The sequence below is a fragment of the Seriola lalandi genome, unplaced genomic scaffold, assembly GCF_002814215.2.
Source record: "Seriola lalandi dorsalis isolate HSWRI2012SDOR001 ecotype SW California unplaced genomic scaffold, Sedor1 jcf7180002050317, whole genome shotgun sequence".
NCBI classification, from domain to species: Eukaryota; Metazoa; Chordata; class Actinopteri; order Carangiformes; family Carangidae; genus Seriola; species Seriola lalandi.
Window position 1 is genome coordinate 29,736 of NW_019520870.1, and position 19,246 is coordinate 48,981.

The following is a 19,246-nucleotide window of genomic DNA, read 5'->3' on the forward strand; positions in this document are numbered from 1 at the left end:
TCAATAAAGGCACTGCATCGCTACTTCCTCGTTGGGCCTCCCAGCAAAGTCTCTGCTTGGCACAGCAATACTCTGACTGGCGTCCATGATAGATGGCACAGGCATGTGAATGGAATCACTGGAGCAAGTCAGAGCCGCTGGGCAGAACCGACACATTTTGTTGCCTCTCCCGCTTTTATCTCATGGCGGTGCATCAGATGGGAAAATGACAGCAACTTTGAATCAGCCCCCTGGATACCACAGTAGATAACAACACTCCATTTAAACTCTTGGTTTACTTTTCCCACTAGTCAAAAACCTATTTTCAATGATCTGCAAAATAAAGCTTTGTAAAAAAAATAAATAAATAAAAAAATAAAATAAAATTTACCTCTCATTGTAGGTTACTCAGACTGAATACTCACATTGGTGCTTTGAGGTAAGTGCTAATGTCAGCATGCTAACCTGCAATGACAATGTCAAAATGCTGATTATTAGTATGTTATCATGTTCATCATCTTACTTTATCATGCTAACATTTGCTAAATAGCGCTAAGTTGAGGTTAATGTCAGTAGTTTTTGAGGTTTCAGTTTCAGTTTTTAGCAGAGAATGCCAGAAGTCAGTAGGATTCGCCCTCCTTACATAACTGTACAAAATGTCATGGCATTTAATTGAAGCGTGTACAGGCTAATTGATATTTTTATAATGACAAAGTATCAAATGACAATGTGAAAGGAGTGGTTGTTGCAATGATCTTACAGAAAATTATCGCCTGAATCTGCAGCTCCACTCAGATTTTCAGCTCTTTGTTTAGCTGTCCGAACCGTAACTGCTGTTTTGGTTCACTTTCTCTCTCCACTGTGCCCAGCAGCAACCAGCAGACAGACACAGTTAGCAACTAGCTGGTGAACATAGTGGAGCGTTTAGCAGCTTAAGAGCCTGATATTTCCCTCAGGAGTTGGTAGAGACCAAGAAAGGAGCCAGGAGGAGAGTGAATATTGGACTTACATTTGCCAGGCGACAAGAAACATGACTGCAAATGAATGGTAATTTTGCTTTGTAACCGCTGGATGTGTAAATAAGCAAGTGTTTGATGACAAGTTTGCCATATAGGCTTAAAAGGTGATGACACTGTAATTATTGCAGGATTACATAATTGTTGAGATATTTCAGTCTGAAACAAAGTGGTAGACCAACCGACAGACGTACATTGCCGTCTTCAAAGCCATGCTGCATCATGGCTAAAAATCTCTTTCTGTTTTTATGATACTAAACGCGCAATATCATATCGTTCCTAATAAAAAAAAAGGAAATAGTGAAGCTGACAAGTTTTACTGTTAAGACCCAGGAGATTTGTTTCTACTTACTTTTGACCATCTTTTGACTGAACATAAACTTTCAGGGATCTTCACAAGCTTTAGAGCAGGATATTTTTATACACTGCAGCTCTTGTCTTTTTCATTTGGGAGCTATTTTTCTCAGGCATTACCCAAAGTGGCCTTGAATCTATTGGACTCAGTCGGTGGAGGAGAACATGTAGCAAAAGAGGTTGGCAAATTAATTCTCTTAGTGTTAATAAAAGACAGCTTAGCCTGACTAAGGGGAACATAATTAACAAAAATCCTTTAATTTACTTGATTGTCCCTTGGATGAACATGTGATTTACTAATTAACCTGTTGCAGCCCACTTCCCTCAATCCCAGTAATGAGCAGAGTGGTGAATGCAATCAGCTTGACCCTATCATTATTTGTCATGAATAAATGTATGTGTTACCATTATTATCAATTACACGTCCTGCAATATATAATCATGCAGAAATTATGCATATCTATTCAGCTCCCCACCTCTCAGCTTGTTCCTGAATTGCTCATTTGAAAACATAAGACACAACAGCTCAGCTAACAAGCAACAGTCTCCTAGGACACAGACACAAGCATAAACACACACACACACACACACACACACACACACACACACGCACACTCATACAAACACTTCCTACCCTTGAGTGGAGTTTCCCTGATTCTCCAAATAATGTCAAAACTAAACACCATGTCAACTCAGTAAAAATTACAATCACATTGTGTGAGGTACATTAGTTTAGACAACTCACCACAGAGGGACAGGCCCTCTTTAACATAAAGCTGAAACAGTTTGGTTGTGTCACTTCCTATTCTCTAAACTTCGCATCATGTGGTTCTTGGTCTCGGCAACTTCCTCTTTTGCTATGTATCAGAACCGACGACAGTATTTACTTTCCACCTCATGCTTAGCGGAGGATTTATGAAGAGAAGCTTCACCCCGTGCATACAGCGGAGCTTTAATTTTGTTTGAGACTTTATGAGGATTTGAAGATTCGATCAGCCATGGATGGAGACGTGCTGTCTTTGTCATCTTCTTCATCTTTATCATCCTCATCAGCGGCAGCAGAAACACAGAAAGGTACTTCACCTAAGAGTGACAGCAGCCTCCCTCAGAGCCAACAGAGTCATAAATCAGCTGAAGCATTGTGGTATGTATGTTCTTATTTCTACACAACCAGGGTGGGCACAAAAACAGGGACCCCTAATAATGTAATATGTAACAATTTTAATGTAAGAACTCTACCAACATTTCACTGAGTGACAAAAAATATTAAATCTTATACAGTAAGTAATAAGGTGGTTTTTATTGTAGAAGTATTGTATTGAGTACAACAATGATTAATATAATCTAATGTTCTTAGTTTACCAAGCTTACTTAGATATACAGTTTGAGACTGATCAATTTGATCAAATTGTAGAAACAGTATGAAACTGTCAGCATAGAGAAGTTGTATTTCTGATAATGAGAGCGATGTTTCATGAAGCTGTTTAGTGAGCGGAGGAATTAATAGTGGCTGTGGAGTTTCCAGTGAGGTCATAAAGAGGCTTCAGTTCATTTTTTCACAACACTGACACACCAACATGTAAAAAGAAAAACTAGTAAAATTATACCTATTATATAATGTTATTTCTTTTATATTTAAGTGACTAATAGTAATGTTTTTTAATGTGGGCACACTTGGTAAGTGCCGTGGTCACACTACCTACACAAATGATTGGTCTGCCTTAAAATATCCATGTTGAATTGTGAAACTTCACACTTCTCTCCTGCGTAAGGGGATCCGACTACAGCCATCGACCAGCTACACACAGAGATCTATCTAGAGTGATATTTGTCAGAGTTGCCATGAGCAAGAAGGAAAGATATTATCTCTCTTTTTATCAAATGCCATGACAGTGAATTAGCATACTGCTGCGGGAGGCGGTGGCGTTTTGGTGTCCTTCCAAGACGGCATACGACTGAAAACTTTGTAAAACTGGGTCACACAGTGTACATCGGCTGTCAGAGGAGCTGATAGAGAAGAGGCTCCGGATCAGAGAGACATTGAGCATGGTGTGGTCCCAATAGGATGGCTGAATACACGTTGCTGACTGGCCAAGACGGTATTGGACATGTACATGTTAACAGTTTGTGCTCATACTGGCCACTAGAATCAGACTCCATTTCATTTCATTTCAGCTTCTGCCTTCATCCTAGACCGCAGGCCGTGTTGGTTCATTGTGGATGATTCCCTCATTAGTGGCCATAAACAACCTTCATTAAAGCCCTTTCCTGCCTTGTTGAATCCATAGGGATGACATATGGTTTGGAGTGTATATTTAGACAAATATTTTGATTCTGGGTCAACTTTCCTTTTATGTAATACCCCTTTTTTGATGATCTGATGTATGATGTCTAATGTAGGTTTCACACAGACAGCAATATATTTCATGGAGAACATATCCTCTTGGATGATATCTTTTCTGAAAATTCCCTTGTTTTGATCTTGAAAACACATTTTCGAACATTATCCAGGCACTTTGAGAAGTTTTCTTAAGGAAATAGTTCAACATTTTGTGAGAAACACTAATTACCTTTCCTTTTAAGAGTTGGAGGAGAATATTGACACCACTCTTATGTTTGTAGGCTACGTAGAAAAATATAAAGCTACAGCCAGCAGCTGGTTAGATTTGCATAAAGACTGGAAACACGGGGAAACAGCTAACCCGGTAGCCCCCTTACCAAGAATCAAAGTGTAAAAATAAGTTGTGTTCTTACAAGGGGGTCATCCCTGCAACATTGCCACGCAGACAGTGGAAACTCCAGAAAATCACTGGTCCCAGGCGAGAAATAGTCCCACACACCCTGTAAATCTGCAACTAATTGGGGTTTTTCGTTGTTGTTGTTACCTTTGGACAGAGCCACTTTAGCTGTTTCCCCTCATTTCCTGTCTTTATACTAAGTTATACCCACTGCTTGCTATAGCCATGACACATGACATGACAGTATATTTTTAAGCCAAAGAAGACAGAATTTTTAATCTCATATTTCCATAATGCCTCAGGGGACTACATGTTGTGAAAACTGCTAAATACTTAAATGTCATTTTAGCCCTAAATAGACCTACATCCTCCTATTTGTACTGCCTCGATCTGTGAATATAACTCTCTGAAATTGTGTAACACCAGTTTTCACATAGCAGGACACTACGTAAGTGGATGAAAGCATGTGTTTGTGGGGGAGTTTAGCCTTAAGGGGGATCAGAGGTGATCGATTCTTTGTAGCACTTAGCTCTCTGAGGTTACAGTAGTCCTACAGTATGTTTGTGTGAAGAAGCCCTGGGGGCAGCATGACGAGTTGTGTGTTCTTCCCTGAGCTGATTCCCCCTGGGCCCTCCGCTTTCTCTCTGTCAGCTATTCCTTTTGGACAAGACCTCACAACAGGGCTGGTGGAAAGGAAGCTGCTTTGACTAATTAATATTTGCAAATATTTTCCTTTTCTCCAAGAGGTTTAATAGAAATCAACATTTTCTAGGGATCATCACACATTGTTTCCAGAGGCTATCGATATGCAAATATATAGCAGATAGTAAACAGAGATTTTGATTGGCCAGAGTAGCAGATGCAGAAAAATCCACCACTCTGTGTGTGTATCTGAGTGTCTTGAGTGCATAATGTGACTGTGCATGCATGTGTGTGTGTGCGTGCGTGGGCGTGCATAATAACTCCAATTTGATTCTCTGTAAGTGCACTCTATGCGAGTGGGTGTTCAAAAGTGCCCTGACGTTCTTGTGTGCGTACATGTGTTTGCTTATTATTGGAAACCAACTGCTAATCTTCATCATCATGACTTTATTTATGGCACATATCCTCTGTGTATGTGTCCATGTATAAACTGAATGCGTGTGTCGGTGTGTGTGCAGGACAGAGGATGTGAGTCCCGTGGGTGACAGGTTGCTGTCCACAGAGGAGCAAGTCACTCTGATCACAGAGAGTATGACAGTCACCTCCACTGACCAGGAGAAACTGCTGCTGCTGAACAAGAACACTGAGCTCCGCAGAGTCAACAAGGAGGTACATCACCACCTTACTGCTGATGTCGGCAATTACTTTTACTTTCCTCTGAATACCAGAGGAGGACTGTGGGTGTTGTGTGAAAACTGCTGCTAAACTGTGAAGAATCATCATTAAAGTAAAATTTTCACGATTATACAACCTTGGCTTCCAGATTTTAATAAGTTGCTGCTTAATGAAATGGAGACAACTGAAAATGATTCTCTGGATTGACGTAAATTTGTCATGTCAGTCTGTCCTCACAACAACGTGAGTGTAGAGCGTCTCACTTCAATGACCTGAATTGACTTCCTGATGCACACGCTGTTGTGAGGACGGACTGACAATGATGGCAATAGTGATGAAATGAATCATGCTATCAGTGGCTGCAGCAGGGGCAATGGCAGTGGTGATGATGATGATGATGGTGGTGGTGGTGTGTTACAGCTGATGAAGCTGAATGAGGACTGGGACCAGGTGTACCGGAGTGCCACACTGGGTCTACAGCACAGGCTGGAGGCTTTGGAGCTGGAGAACTCTGCCATCAAACAGCTCAACAGTAGACTGCTGCTCAAAGTAGAGCACCAACAGGTAAATACACTCAAGTACTTCAAGCATGCTACAAAGCCCCTGCATCGGTGCACTGGTATAGACCCTCAAAAGTGGGTGTAGATACAGTACATGGGGGGATTCCTAAACTGTGAGTTATCATATACAGGTTTAACATTTGTGGTTTCATGTGGGCTGTTTACTATTTCACTTTGGCTTGCAGAGCGCTAAAGAGTACTATGAGCAGGCTCTGATGCAGGAGCTGAAGAAGAACCAGGAGCTGCAAGAATACATCAGGCTGGTGGACAGCAGGATGCAACACCCAGAAAGAGCCTGCACAACTGTCAGACAGGTATCTGTCCGTGGATTTGCACATCTGATCAGATTGTGCATTTTCATTTCTGTCAATATTCTCTCATCATCACTTTGTCTTCTGTTTTCACTAAAGGGCAGCTTCAGTGCTGTGGTAAGCGATCCTGTGTCATGCCCCACCAGCAATCCACCATCCAGAGATCCTGACCTCTCACCCAGCCACTTATCTGGTTACAACCCTTCCTCCTTTTCCAAAGCTTCTTCAAGCGCAGAGGCTGGATGGCAGGGAAAAAGCCAAAGCAGCAATACCCCACTGGGAGCACTGGGAGACTCCCACCGAGAAGTGCAGGATCTAAAAGAGCAGCTGGAGGCACTAAGATGTCAGGTGGGTTGCTCTCTTCAGCACAGCATCATTGTGATGAGAGCAGAACTGATGTCAACTCACTGTTGCCAGGGAAAGATTTGCTTAATTCTTAGGAGGGGCAATCAGATGGTGAACTGCACCACCAAGTGGTGGCTCTGTACCTCTCTGAAATTTGCTCACAGCATAACAATAGATATATGCAGGTCACAAGATATGGCTTTGATACTGGCTCACTGCCATATTGATGTTTTGTATCAGCAGACCCAGATTTATGAAGCAGAATATCAGACGGAGCATAACGACCACAAACACACAATGCAGGAGAACCGCAGGCTGAGGAAGAAGAGGGAGGAGATGCGTCAACAGGTGGCACTACTGCAAGAGCAGGTACTGTTCTAATTGTTTGTGCACATGCACACAAACACACACACGAATACATATGACATACACCAATACATTCACGCATAAAAATAAATGATTACATGTATCTGCAATTTGATCTTGACCTAAAAAAAAAAAAAAAAACTGATGTGCTTCGGCAAATGAATATTCATGCAGTGCTGCAATTATTTTATTAATTGTGTCAATCAAATGAGAGACTTCAGTGCCAGTGGTGAAGGGGTTAAATGTGGGATGTGTACGCTAAATATAGTTAAATATTTACTGTATGGGCAGTGCAATGGAAGTTTAAGCATAGTGTAGTAGTCATATGATCTAAAATGAAGCTTAATTTAAAAAAAAAAAAAAAAGCCTTTGATGAGACATTTTCACAACTCCACATCTTCTTCATTTTTCTTTTACTGACTCTGTCTGGTGTTCTGACATTGCTACAGCTCAAGGTTTATGAGGATGACTTCCGACGGGAGCGGTCTGACAAACAGATGCTGCAGCGGCTGTTGTTAAAGAAAACGCCCGCAAACAAGGACCCTGTGCTTATCCACCGCTGCAATAATGAACAGCAGCCACTAGGAGGAGACAAGAGGACACAAAGCGGAGAGAAAAGAAAACAGCACCACCCACTCTGCCCCAAGCACCTGAACAGGGACAAAGAATCAGAGTGAGGTCCCAAGGGAGAGAAAAATCATGACCATGTACACACATGAAGATTAAGAGCATGAGCCTAAACCTGGGAAAGTGAAAATCATAAATGTTTCAATGATTTGTACTCACTCTCATTTGGAAAAACCTGCACAGTGATATTATAGAGATGCTGCACATCACACCACAAGGAAAATTGGACTCTACATGTAATCTTAGCACTGGATTTCATCCCTCTCTCTCTATAAAAGCAGCATTATCTGATTAATGCTGACAGTAAATAACATGTAGTAAAAGTTTATGGAAGCAGCCCAACATGAACAAATGTGGACTCAAGTGCTTCACTGGTTCTTCAAGGTTTATCCTTGGTAAGCTTCATGAAAATAATACAAACTTAAAGTTGAATTGTAGATTATAGTTTATAGGGGGTTCTGTTCGATATATATCTCACACTGTTATTAACTTTGGTACTTATATATATTTAATGTAATCTAAAATAATTCTTTCTAATATATACATTTCTTTAAAGTTAAGTTTCTATATTTACCCTGATGTTTATTGTAATGTCTTATATTTTAAAAGCTATAAATAGTCAGAATAATAAAATAAATTGTAAGAACTGATCTAATTATGCTTGTGGTTTGTTAACTGCTTCAACAGGAGGAAGCTACCCACATTTATCGACTTATTTATGGTATTTGTTTCTTTACTTTGACTTCTGTGAAATGTTTTCCTCTCAGTCTCATTAGAACACATAATAAATGTGTTTACAGTGACACCGGGAAGCCCCAGGAACAGCTGTTGAGGAGCAGTGGTTTTTCACGGAGTGTGCTGCAGATTTAATGTTTGCTCTGTCACTGAAGGAAGCTGAAAGGTTTTCTGCTTTTCTTTCCCGGTCATTGGTCCACTGAAACTCCTGACACATATCATCACACAACAAAAGGGGCCACTGAGTGATCTGGGGTTTCCCTCGGTACATTTCTCAGCATCCTTGAAAAGTTCCTGTCAGAGACTATAAAAAAAATCCTTGTCTTTTGTATTAAAGCACATGACACACAGTCCATTTCATACACCACTGTAGTAGTATTAATCTATTATATTGTTTTCATTTTTGTTAATTTAGTGATCGGATTATTGATTAATCTAATTTATACACACGTTGACGCAGTATAGAATGAAAATGACAGCATGTGTCAGCAGCTGGGTGTCCTAATAACCGCAAGGGCTCCAGGACACATGTTTCTCCTTGTGAAGGAAGTCTGTTTCATGACCACACAACAGTATCTGCATCCTCAAATATCACTTTTTTCTTTTTTCTTTAAACTAACAGTTTGTTAATGACGTGTAAAATAAACACACCAAGTGAACCAGTAAGAGGGAGCCCTAATTTTTTTTTTTTCTTTTCACACCATTCATGTAAAATGGCACAGACATATTTCTATACTAATATTCTTATACACACATACAGTAAGGAAGATAAAACAAAAAAAGATAACTGTAAGGAGGGAAAAAACTGTTAAAAGAAGCCAAAATTGTCCATTAATGTGAAAGGAGACCAATGGGATTTTCTCTTCTCTCAGAGACTCATCCATGTTCACACACTCATCACACAGAATATGAAATACTGTATGTCTTTGTCCTGTGATCAGTCATCGTTCCTTCACTGAAGTTGAATATGAGGCTGTAATGATTGGGAAAGTTCATCTGACAGAATAATGAGTTTCTGTGTGAACAAAAAAAGTATCAGTCATATCAGTCTGGACCAATTTCAAAATAAAGGGCAGCACCAGAAATAGCCTCTGTGTCTATAAATCTGTCTCTTCCCAGGTGGTAAAACGTGACACCATGTGTATGGAGATTACAGCATCCCAGCGCGGAGCCCCTAAAAGGAAAAGGTTTCATATTACTTTAGTTAATAAATACCTTTTTGTCTTTGTGCAGTCAATGTGTGGTGATGCATTCAAAGTGTACGTCATGAAATTTGTTTTGTTTAGTTTTTCTTGAAATGTGAGATCACATGTGACATATAAGACTTTAGGAGGATTTTATGAGCTGAAAAAGGAAGTGGAATTTCCTGATGATGCTCTGAGCGGTATATAATCCAAAGTCCAGAGTCTCAGAGAAGGTTAGAGAGGACTGAACAGCAGACAGGTATGGAGACAATAAGATGCTTATTGAAATTGTTGTAGTTATTACTTACTGGTAAGATTTAACATGAAAAAATACAAAAGATGGTCATGAAAGAGTTTGCCTTGTCTACTGTAATAAGTGCAATGTTCTTTTCTGGGCCTGTTTTAGGCCAGCAGATAATTTTAACTTAACAAATTTACTTGGTTCTTGGGTTCAGGTGTCGTCACAGGGTTATATTTGTGTTAAAGGACAGGAGGAATAAGGTGGTGTTCACTGTGACCCACCTATATGTGGTTAGATGTTTTTCACATCAGGCCAGGCGGCAGGACATGCTTTCTTTGTATGTCTCCATAAACAGCTAAAGTTCAAATTGTCTTGAAAACCAGATGGAAAACAGGATAAATATCATTTTCTTTTTCTTACTTACACTTCACTTTCCCTCTCTGTTCCCCCCGCCAAGGTCTCTACCTTATAAATTTTGGAGAAAGTCTGAGGCATCAGCAGTGAAACAGTCTAATAGAGATGACTACATCCACGGTTAAACAGCAGGAGATCTACAACCAGCAGGGCTTTCTCTCAGCCCTGCCTGTATTGAACGAGACGGAGCTGAGACAAGCCAGACATGCATTTTCTGAGTTGGAGAAGGAATTTGGTAAGTACCACTGAAAGATACACTGGTCTGGGAGTTAATCACCGAAAGCAGGAGTGCAGAAACTAGCCATAGGAACAACTGATGTGACCGAAATGTATTATAGTTGTGTAATTTATCTCTACACAGCCATCTTGTTCTACATGAAACTAAATTCGACAGCATAAGAAAGATATAATGAAGTGTTGCACTGTTTGTCAGTGAATCGGGTGTCATATATTTGTCTCTCCAGGTGAAGAGTACACCCAGTACAGCCTCCACAATGTTCACCTTCAGCATCCGTGGGTGATGGGTTTGGCCAAACACCCTCAAATCCTGCGAGTGGTCAGAGCCATCCTGGGCCCCGACATCATCCTGCTGGACTCCCGCTTCATCTGCAAATACCCAGCACTCAAATCAGCCAACATCCAGGAGAACGAAGAAGGTGAAACCAAACCTGATGGGAGTATTGGAGAGAATGAACTTCCATACGTGGCCTGGCATCAGGATATGAGGTAGATTTTAGATACTGAAAAAAACACTGGAAGGTTTTGTTTTGCGTCATTTTGTTTTCTAACTGTAATTGTTGCGTTCACAGGTACTGGGGTATTGCTGGCGGCCCTGTTCTCTCTGTGTGGCTCGCTTTCGATGACTCACTGAAAGAGAACGGAGCCCTTCGGGTCATCCCAGGTACCTCAGCTGCTCATTTATGCTTCTCTTGTACATTTATCCCTTTAGCAACTGTCCTGGTGAAACGTTAAAGAAAAGTGTTACCTTATTTTCCATCATGTGTGGAATAACAAAACTAGATTTACTTCATGAAATCAACAACGTGTTTCAACGAGTTGAGCTTTTTGTTCTTTGTGTGCCTGTAGGCAGCCACTGCTCTGGCATGTTGCCTCATCGTCAAGCCATCCGCCCTGGAAACATGCTGTCAGTCAACCAGGAAATCCCAGAGGAGCTGGTGCAGGCTGATGAAGCTGTGTTTTGCCCTCTCTTGGCTGGGCAGATGTCTGTGAGTTCATTTTATTTTTTTGTTTTTGATGACATGGTTATGAAAAGGTTTGAGTACAATTCAAAGTGAATTAATTAGGATTTGGGATTTTTTTTTTCTTTTTTTTATAAGATCCACGATGGACTCCTTGTCCATGCCAGTGATGCCAACACATCCCAGAGGAGGCGCTGTGGGTTTGTGATCCGTTACGTTCCCACCTGTGCTTACCCCATACAGGTGAGACAAACATGAGTATAAATTAGTTTCTATGTTCCATGCAGGTTATAAATTCACTGGCACTGTGTTTTGATCCTGACTCTTTCTGTTCCTCATAGGATCCTGATCGTCCCAGGAAATTTCATGCCACAATGTTGGCATGTGGAACCGATCAGTACAATCATTTCTCAGGCAAAAGCACATGAATACTTCCTGGGTTCTTCCTACTTGAAAGTTACAGTTACTTTTTCACTTTACAGTCATATTTCATACTTACAAGAAATGTCTGTTCTATGTTTATGAATTATATAATATATCAAAAAATAACTACAAATCTCTATCGTATAGCTTGTTGTATAGTATTAAAATGTCTCAACTGTGAAAAGGAATGAATTGATAAAATGCTGTTTTAGTGTTCAGAAAAAGTGGACATTGTATTGTGCCACATACATATTTAACTTGACTGTTTCATAAACCTTCAAAATAAATGTGAGAATAACCCGGTCAGTCAGTGAATTTCAGCTGTGGTGCTTTAACAAACTGCATAAGTATTGAAATATGATCCAGAAGACAGTGTGGGGGTATATTTTTGTAATTAGGATTTGGTAAAATGAATACAAAATCCTCAGAATCCACTAGTGAACACTTTGGTACAGTGAGGCACAGGCACAGAAATCTGTAAAATATCCACAGATGAAGTCAAAGTTAATTACTCCATGGTTCACCAGAGTGATGTAAACTGAAACTGAGCTCTATAAATATCTTATTTCTTACCTGAAACCCTGTTGTGCTTCTGTTATCTCTTTATCCTTTTGTATATTTAATGCACAAAAACCCTATCAAAATGGAAAACAATGTACTGTATGATATTCAAAAAAAAAGTTCAACAACTTCAAAGTTCTGGGCTGTAATAATCTATTGATCCGCAAGGAGAAAGTAGTGTAGTGTAAGCAGTGAAAGAAGTTTAAATGTGAGTCATGAGGTGAAGTATTCATAGAGAGACTAAGCTGCATTGCTTCATTTATAGCCTACACTATGAATCCCTGTTGGCTCACTCAATTTACGCACACAAAACTTTTAGTATAGTACAGTGCAGTGCAGCATGGAAGTTGTGAGTACAGCTGAAATAAAAATAAATAAGTAAAATAAATCTGCATGAGTAATTCACCTAACAAACATCTGGTCACACCAAACACCAAACAGACCATGTTTAACCTTAAAGCTTAAACCGCTAGAATTCAACATGTTGTCCTGTCTACCACCGAGAGTATTGGCTCAAATTAGGGTCAAAACTATTTTGAGCTTGGAAAGTGATGTTCAAATACTTCCAAACTATGTAAATGAAGAGCCTCGTAAATACGTGAAATAATTCTTTGTGAGAAATTCAAGTTTAAAAAAAGTGCATGCATAGAAGAGATTTGTATCTGTAAAAACAAAAAGGAGACTGTGTAAAAAAAAATGATTCCACTGGTAAGGCAACACAAAGACACTGTGAAAGAGGAAGTTCCTTTGTGAATCTGTGTACAGATACAAAGCAGAAAACTGTGTAAGACTCAGCGCTCAGTTCCCACACAATGTGGGAAACTGAAGTTACAACAGCTCGAGCCTCATGGCCTCGCAGCGTTAGAGCCCCGCCCACTCGCTATAAGGCAAACTGGGGTGACATTTTAAGGTTCTTAAAAGATTCTCTAACTTTAGGAGAGATTGCTGCATGTCTACAAATACTGACCAAACTGTTCTGGGGTACAGGAATAAGAAATGTGAATTCTTAAAAAGGATTTGGTTCTCCTTTAAATTTACAATCCATGATTATAATATATTTGGTGCAGAAAAATAACAGACTAAAATTATTTCATTTTCATTATTGAAGCCTATAGGGGACTTTGTTAAAATGGTCATGTAAACTTGAAAATGAAACGGTAATTCCATCATAACATTGTAATTTATCACACAAGTATGTGTTCTAGGATTACATTGGATTTTAATGAATATGAGCGAAGCAGGAGAAGCAGTCAGCAGATTCCATTTGAAAGTATTTAATCTTTTCCTTGCTGTCACTCAGGTATGAGTGGTTACAGTTGAGTGGTTATACTTCTACAAATGATAGAAAGCGTGCTTACAAGTCACACTCTATCATATTATCTTGAATAAATCAACAAACAATTCCAAATCAAAATCAGTACATCAATGCATTCTCACTTTAAATACATAATCATGTCAGAATAAAGCGAGATTAGATGTACTACTTAACAACAAAATAAACATGACTTGTGGAAATATAATGAAATAAATTTCTCACTCAATGCACTCAGGAACAAAGGTGAAATGATAGAGGGAACGAGCTTAGCTGAAGGACAAACAGAGAATGAGCTCAGGACACAGAACAAAGAACACTCAGGGCACCTGTGTGGGCTGTCCAGTTAGCTCACCTGTGACAATGTGCTTCTGCTGCTCTTTGGCACAGCAGCCATGTGACTCAACGTCCAACAGTAAGCTTTATTTGAGTAAAAATGAAAATAACAATGTAATAATCCAATTAGCATTTTCATTTACACATACTTGTGTGGGTGTTCTATGACCATATTAAAATGAAAATTGAAAAGCAGATGGATTGGGGTTTACAGTGTAATTCAAACTGCATTGAGTGGTCTTAAATGTGCATGTAACTGTGGTTAAAGAAAATATATTAAGATTGTGAAAAAGCTGAATTAATGTCTAGGAAGAGGGTGAAACTGTTTCAGGAACAGCTGGAGTTAAACTGAAATGATTAATGGATGACTGGTGCTCTGGGCTGGTGTTATGGCAATACCAGGTAGCTTGAACGTTTGTGTCTTTGTGTGTCTCTCTGTATATCTATGTGTCTGTTTATCTTTGTTTCTCTTTGTGCTTATGTGTGTGTGCAAATCTAATCAACTGATCTGAATCCGTTGTGTGTGCCCAGCTGCAGTGAATTGTTTCCATAGTGATGGCTACTCCTTAGTTACACCTGGTTAAAACAAGGTTTGTGGTGGGACACACCTCTCAAACTCTGGCTTGCAAATCAAAGCTAACAAAGCTAATGTTAACTGCTATCACCTAAAGCTTTATACTTTCTGAGAGAGCAGACTCAGCTGAATGCAGTGGTATAAAGTATTTGCTTATTGTGTCTAAAATGGAGGAGGTGCAGCAATTTAAAACAAACCAATCTCTTTGTTAATCTCCTGATTTCTGGTTTCATTTAACATTGGAGCCAATGAAGCAGTTGAGTGTTACTCCTGACACTTTGAAACTCATAGGTCTAATTCTCTGTCACTGTGCTTTGATAGTCACATTTTGTCAAATTAGACAAATTTGCTTACGATCTGGCAAAAAATGATGCGTGAAGAGTGAAATTTGTGGGGATGAGTTAAGCTTTTCTGAACAGTTTAACACCTTCTCCTGCTCTGTGTGAGATGTCACCCACTCTAGCCTCTGAACATTCTGTCCATTCATTTCCATAGGGAAAAATTGCTGACAAAACTTGGAATAATTTGGAAATTATGATACATTTCCCTGAAGCAAAATGAAGACCAAGGATGTTCAGAAAGTAAGATGTTTAAACCACTTTACGTTAAACCATGTGAGGATTTGCTGGCTACAGATGTTTCTTACCCCTTCACATACATCTCAATGTCGGTTCTGCTTAACTAAAATCTTCATCTTCTGACCAGCTCTCTGTCATGTTCTGTCCAAACTTAATACACTATATATATATGTATATGAGAAAGTTATCCGACAGCATTTATGTTGTACATGTCCTGTGGTTGCCATTGTTTTATTTTACTAAAGAAAAAATATTTGAAGAAATGTAATTTGTAAAGTAGCATTTATTCAAAATCTCAAGACAACACATTGATTGTATAGCACACAAATGCTCAAAGATAAGCCCACCAGATTAATATTAGATACAGTGCTTGTATATAAAATCCCAAACAGCTGCTTTTGCAGTAAATAAAACCAAACATCCAGAAGAGACTTCTTAAGCCAGTTTCAGTGTCTCTTTAACCAAGACACCCACTCCATCAAAAACCTGATGAACTGGAGCATTGCACATGAAGGCACTGGTGGTGACCAGCTTGTTTTTGACATCAACATGAGCTTCTCCCACATCCTTGTTCACATGTTTGCAGCCCATCTCCTTCAGAGCACCTGCTGTCTTTGCATACGGCCACCTGAAGAGGACAACAGAGAGACACAACTGTAGAATACATTTTTTTAATGTATATATCCATAGACATCTGATGGTGACAAACTATTTCACTCACTTTTCACACTCTTTGTCCTGTCCCACAGTGATCTCGCAGCCAGGCAAGATTTTGGCAGCGAGGACGGGGGAGATGCAGCACATGCCCAGCGGCTTTCCCGCTTTGTGGAAGGCCTTGATGATCTTCTCCAGCTGTGGCAGGATGGTGCAGTCCTTATTTTTCACTGCCCAGTCACTCAGGTTCTTAGCCACACCGAAACCACCTAAAACAACACAGGGCGTATTACAGAAGTGAAGATGAGAGAATTGTAAAATATTTTACTTTGTGGTGTTTATTTACGGTGATGATAGTCTCACCTGGGATGATGGCCGCATCAAATGCTGTAACATCTAACTTTGCCAGATCAGTCACGTCACCCCTGGCGATACGGGCACTTTCCTGCAGGATGTTTCTTTTCTCCTCTGTAGGCTTCCCCTCACAGTGATTTACAACGTGCATCTGATCTGCATTCGGGGCAAACATCTGCACCTGAAATGAAACACTGACATGTAAAAAACTTCCATATTGAGTCCTTTTAAAGTTGTTATTAAAGCTGACTCTGCTCCGTTGTTGGTAAATAAATGGGCCAAAAAGTAGATGTGAATACTGCAGGGCCCTCAAAATGAGACTGGATGCTGATGTTTAAGATAAAACGACTGAAAGATAAATACACTGTAATAAGTTTGTTATTCTTCTTTTCTCGCTCTTACTTTTGCTCCAGCACGACTCAGGTGTACGAGGACAGCGGAGGCCTCGTGGATCTCTGTGCCATCATAGACGCCACAGCCTGCGAGAATAACTGCAACACGCTTCACCATGATTCCTATGAAACACACACATAAAGCACATATAGACTCTCAAGATTATGTAGTCTATCTAGACTACATAACTTCTGTTACTTTGACACCATTAAGTGGTTATCCCTTATTTGTTTCACTATCAGATATGAAGAGCATTTGATTAACTAAGCACTGTGCCTCAGCCACCTGTTGCACATGTTTACATAAAAAATTTACAGAGCCAGGTGAGAAAGGAGTCTCAGGTGTGCTGCTGCTGCTGCTGCCAGGTGACACAGTTGACACCAGTAAAGAGAAGTTACAGGAAGAAGTTTTAGTCTCTGCTGGAATAAATACATAAGATGATTATGTATCAGACACTCATTTAGCATTTCACCCTTTCCTTTCGTGGATTATAGTGCTGCTTTTATAACATTATTGTCTAAAATTAATGTGCTTGTTAATAAAGTATTACATAGAAAGCAGCTGTTGAATTGTAGCAGAGGTAAAGATAATGTAGATATTGTAGATCTCACCTTGTATATGCAGGTAGCCAGGAAGTTGTGTTAAGTCGAGCTGCTTAGTAGAGGTGTGCTGGCTGAACTCTGAAGCAGACTCTTTATAGTCCTGCCTGCCTCTCCTGTCTCCTCCCACACCAAAAAGCTGACATCATGCACCTTACAGGAAACCAGGAACACTGTTGGATATGTGAGGCCTGTGTTGGGAAAAAAATGCTGAATCATTCCTCTCAACATTTTAAATGAACAATAGAGATGATAACACATTTAAACCTCATGGTTAATGATTTATTATAGGCTTACATTCAAAGCTCTGTGCTTGAGACAAAACGAAAAGTAATTTTTCCGGGTCAAACACCTTTATGCGCTCAAATTTTTCAATATTTTGTTCAAGTAATGCATTTGAGGAGATATAAGAAAATCACACGTGTATTTATGAATAAGATGAATAAGATTTATCCAGAAATATAACACATAAGTTACACAAATCACCTGATCCATTTTACTTATTATTTACTGGTTATAAGTTCTAAATTCAATTATTAACTTTTGTGTTCACGCAAGAACAATGCACCTTGATATTTAGACTTTAAGTAATATTAATGTATGAAGTATATAACACAGGTGTTTTTTTTTACCCATTGGCTAACATTATATCCTTGCCTATGATGTATCATAATACTGCAGTTGAGCAACAGACACTTGGTATATGCGGGAACATGGGAGAAGCCTATTTTCTCCCTGTACAGTGACGGATCCGTGTTATTTCCCTGTGAGGTGCAGCCTGTCCTCTCAGGTTTCTCCTGCTGCGTTATGACGTCACACGCATACGTATAAAGCGCAGCCACACGTTTCCAGAGACACACTCCTGCTATGGCTCAACTCGGCTCGCTGCATGTGTCCGTGGGCATCCTGGGCATCTCTGGCGGTAAGATTTTATTTCCCTTGTTCAGTTACGATTTTTTAAACATTTGAATCAAACAGTCATAAGCCCACTTTCTGCTGTGATGTTATTACTTATTAACAATAATTGCATATGAATATGCTAAATATCCGACTTTTTTGTATTTTGGTATCAAAATTCAAAAAGCATGTTGCATAATGTTTGAACACTAAAACCTTAAAAAAAAAAAAAAAAATTACTGAAAGCAGCCAGGAACCAACTCTCTTCTTATTGATAATTATGTGTCAGCTAAAACTTGAGTGACAAGTTAATGTAGTATCAACTTTTAAAAAGCATGTTGTTTGAGTTTCTAGCTGTTGATGCTAAAGCATAATAAAAAAAATTAATTGTGTTTATTATTAAGTACCTTCATAAAATGTAGCAGTGTAAAGAAATTAAAATCAGGGAAATTTCACTCATACTTTTAGCTACTGAGAGTGTAAAATCACATCTCTATTTTAATTAGAATTAAAACTAAAACTAAAAACAAAAAAAAAAAACTGTTCTAACAGTGCACCTAAGTTGAGTTTTAGATTTTTAGTTACCAACAGGAGGTTCTACATAATGGCTTTTGTTATAACTTGTAGGTTCTCTCCTGCTTTTGGTGAATGACTATGGCAGCTCTCCTGAAACAAACCTCATCCCCTACACTGCACTGGGGATTCTGCTCCTCATCATTGCAGCCCTCTTAGCTTATGCAGGTTGGTTTTGATGACTTAATATCACAAGTTTTATTTCATTTGTTGTTTTGTGCTGTTAGTTGTTTTGTTCTAGTTTAAAAATTGTAATCCTCTCCCTGGTCTCTCTCCTCTGTTTACTCTCTGTCTCTTAGGTATATGCCGCAGTCTGTCCTACGCCCAGCTGTTTTCGTCTGTGTGTCTGACTGTCTCTGCCCTGTGGTGTGGTTCAGGTCTGGTGTACATCCTGGTGGGGCAGGGAGTGCTGCAGCCCACAGACCTGAGATCCTCTCTGATCCCTGGTCTGGCAGCTTTCACTTTAGCTCTGCTCATCATCGGCAGTGTTGCACTCATAGCAAAGAAAGCAGTTCTGGCTGTCATAGCTATCGGCATTAGCCTAGCATGTGCCCATCAAATCGCCGGTCTGTCAGCTGCAGGTTTTGGTCAGTCTGCCACAGCTGC

General features: G+C 39.6%; 4 protein-coding genes across 5 annotated transcripts in view; 3 read left to right on the forward strand and 1 right to left on the reverse strand.

The window, feature by feature from the left end:
- The first annotated feature begins 1,957 nt into the window (after window positions 1–1,957).
- Window positions 1,958–8,263, forward strand: LOC111649294 (uncharacterized). 2 transcript variants are annotated; one of them, XM_023399069.2, is made up of 7 exons: window positions 1,958–2,493; window positions 5,248–5,398; window positions 5,825–5,968; window positions 6,150–6,278; window positions 6,375–6,623; window positions 6,861–6,989; window positions 7,436–8,263. In XM_023399069.2, the coding sequence occupies exons 1-7, from the start codon at window positions 2,348–2,350 to the stop codon at window positions 7,661–7,663; spliced, it is 1,176 nt and encodes a 391-aa protein (XP_023254837.1). In that variant the 5' UTR covers window positions 1,958–2,347; the 3' UTR covers window positions 7,664–8,263. The 2 variants fall into 2 exon arrangements, with proteins under 2 accessions (XP_023254837.1, XP_023254838.1); XM_023399070.2 differs by having other exon boundaries at window positions 1,970–2,493; window positions 6,864–6,989.
- Window positions 8,264–10,215: 1,952 nt separating this feature from the next.
- Window positions 10,216–12,388, forward strand: LOC111649295 (uncharacterized). Its single transcript, XM_023399072.2, has 6 exons — window positions 10,216–10,422; window positions 10,652–10,913; window positions 10,997–11,088; window positions 11,274–11,413; window positions 11,525–11,629; window positions 11,728–12,388. The coding sequence occupies exons 1-6, from the start codon at window positions 10,293–10,295 to the stop codon at window positions 11,812–11,814; spliced, it is 816 nt and encodes a 271-aa protein (XP_023254840.1). The 5' UTR covers window positions 10,216–10,292; the 3' UTR covers window positions 11,815–12,388.
- A 3,047-nt stretch (window positions 12,389–15,435) lies between these two features.
- On the reverse strand, window positions 15,436–17,312 carry LOC111649293 (glutamine amidotransferase-like class 1 domain-containing protein 3, mitochondrial). Its single transcript, XM_023399068.2, has 5 exons — window positions 17,183–17,312; window positions 16,581–16,693; window positions 16,188–16,359; window positions 15,892–16,093; window positions 15,436–15,798 (listed from the first exon to the last, which is right to left on the reverse strand). Exons 2-5 carry the CDS (start codon window positions 16,686–16,688, stop codon window positions 15,606–15,608), a joined length of 675 nt encoding a protein of 224 aa, XP_023254836.1. The 5' UTR covers window positions 16,689–16,693; window positions 17,183–17,312; the 3' UTR covers window positions 15,436–15,605.
- A 648-nt stretch (window positions 17,313–17,960) lies between these two features.
- LOC111649291 (uncharacterized) overlaps window positions 17,961–19,246 on the forward strand; it is a 4,570-nt gene continuing 3,284 nt past the window's right edge. The window contains exons 1-3 of the mRNA XM_087171921.1: window positions 17,961–18,092; window positions 18,695–18,808; window positions 18,940–19,244. Of these exons, the coding sequence (XP_087028047.1) occupies window positions 18,038–18,092; window positions 18,695–18,808; window positions 18,940–19,244 (474 nt within the window). The 5' untranslated portion in view covers window positions 17,961–18,037. The remainder of the gene's footprint in view (window positions 18,093–18,694; window positions 18,809–18,939; window positions 19,245–19,246) is intronic.

What these genes read in the sequence shown, in the direction of transcription:
- LOC111649295 (XM_023399072.2), top strand. Translation starts at nt 10,293, where the DNA reads ATGACTACATCCACGGTTAAACAGCAGGAGATCTACAACCAGCAGGGC. An exon ending in TGAGTTGGAGAAGGAATTTG is followed by an intron (nt 10,423 to 10,651) that starts GTAAGTACCACT and finishes TTGTCTCTCCAG; the next exon opens with GTGAAGAGTACACCCAGTAC. An exon ending in GCCTGGCATCAGGATATGAG is followed by an intron (nt 10,914 to 10,996) that starts GTAGATTTTAGA and finishes TTGCGTTCACAG; the next exon opens with GTACTGGGGTATTGCTGGCG.
- LOC111649293 (XM_023399068.2), bottom strand. Translation starts at nt 16,688, where the DNA reads ATGGTGAAGCGTGTTGCAGTTATTCTCGCAGGCTGTGGCGTCTATGAT. An exon ending in TGATGCGGCCATCATCCCAG is followed by an intron (nt 16,094 to 16,187) that starts GTGAGACTATCA and finishes GTGTTGTTTTAG; the next exon opens with GTGGTTTCGGTGTGGCTAAG. An exon ending in CAGGACAAAGAGTGTGAAAA is followed by an intron (nt 15,799 to 15,891) that starts GTGAGTGAAATA and finishes TGTCCTCTTCAG; the next exon opens with GTGGCCGTATGCAAAGACAG.
- LOC111649294 (XM_023399069.2), top strand. Translation starts at nt 2,348, where the DNA reads ATGGATGGAGACGTGCTGTCTTTGTCATCTTCTTCATCTTTATCATCC. An exon ending in TCCGCAGAGTCAACAAGGAG is followed by an intron (nt 5,399 to 5,824) that starts GTACATCACCAC and finishes GGTGTGTTACAG; the next exon opens with CTGATGAAGCTGAATGAGGA. An exon ending in TGGCACTACTGCAAGAGCAG is followed by an intron (nt 6,990 to 7,435) that starts GTACTGTTCTAA and finishes ACATTGCTACAG; the next exon opens with CTCAAGGTTTATGAGGATGA.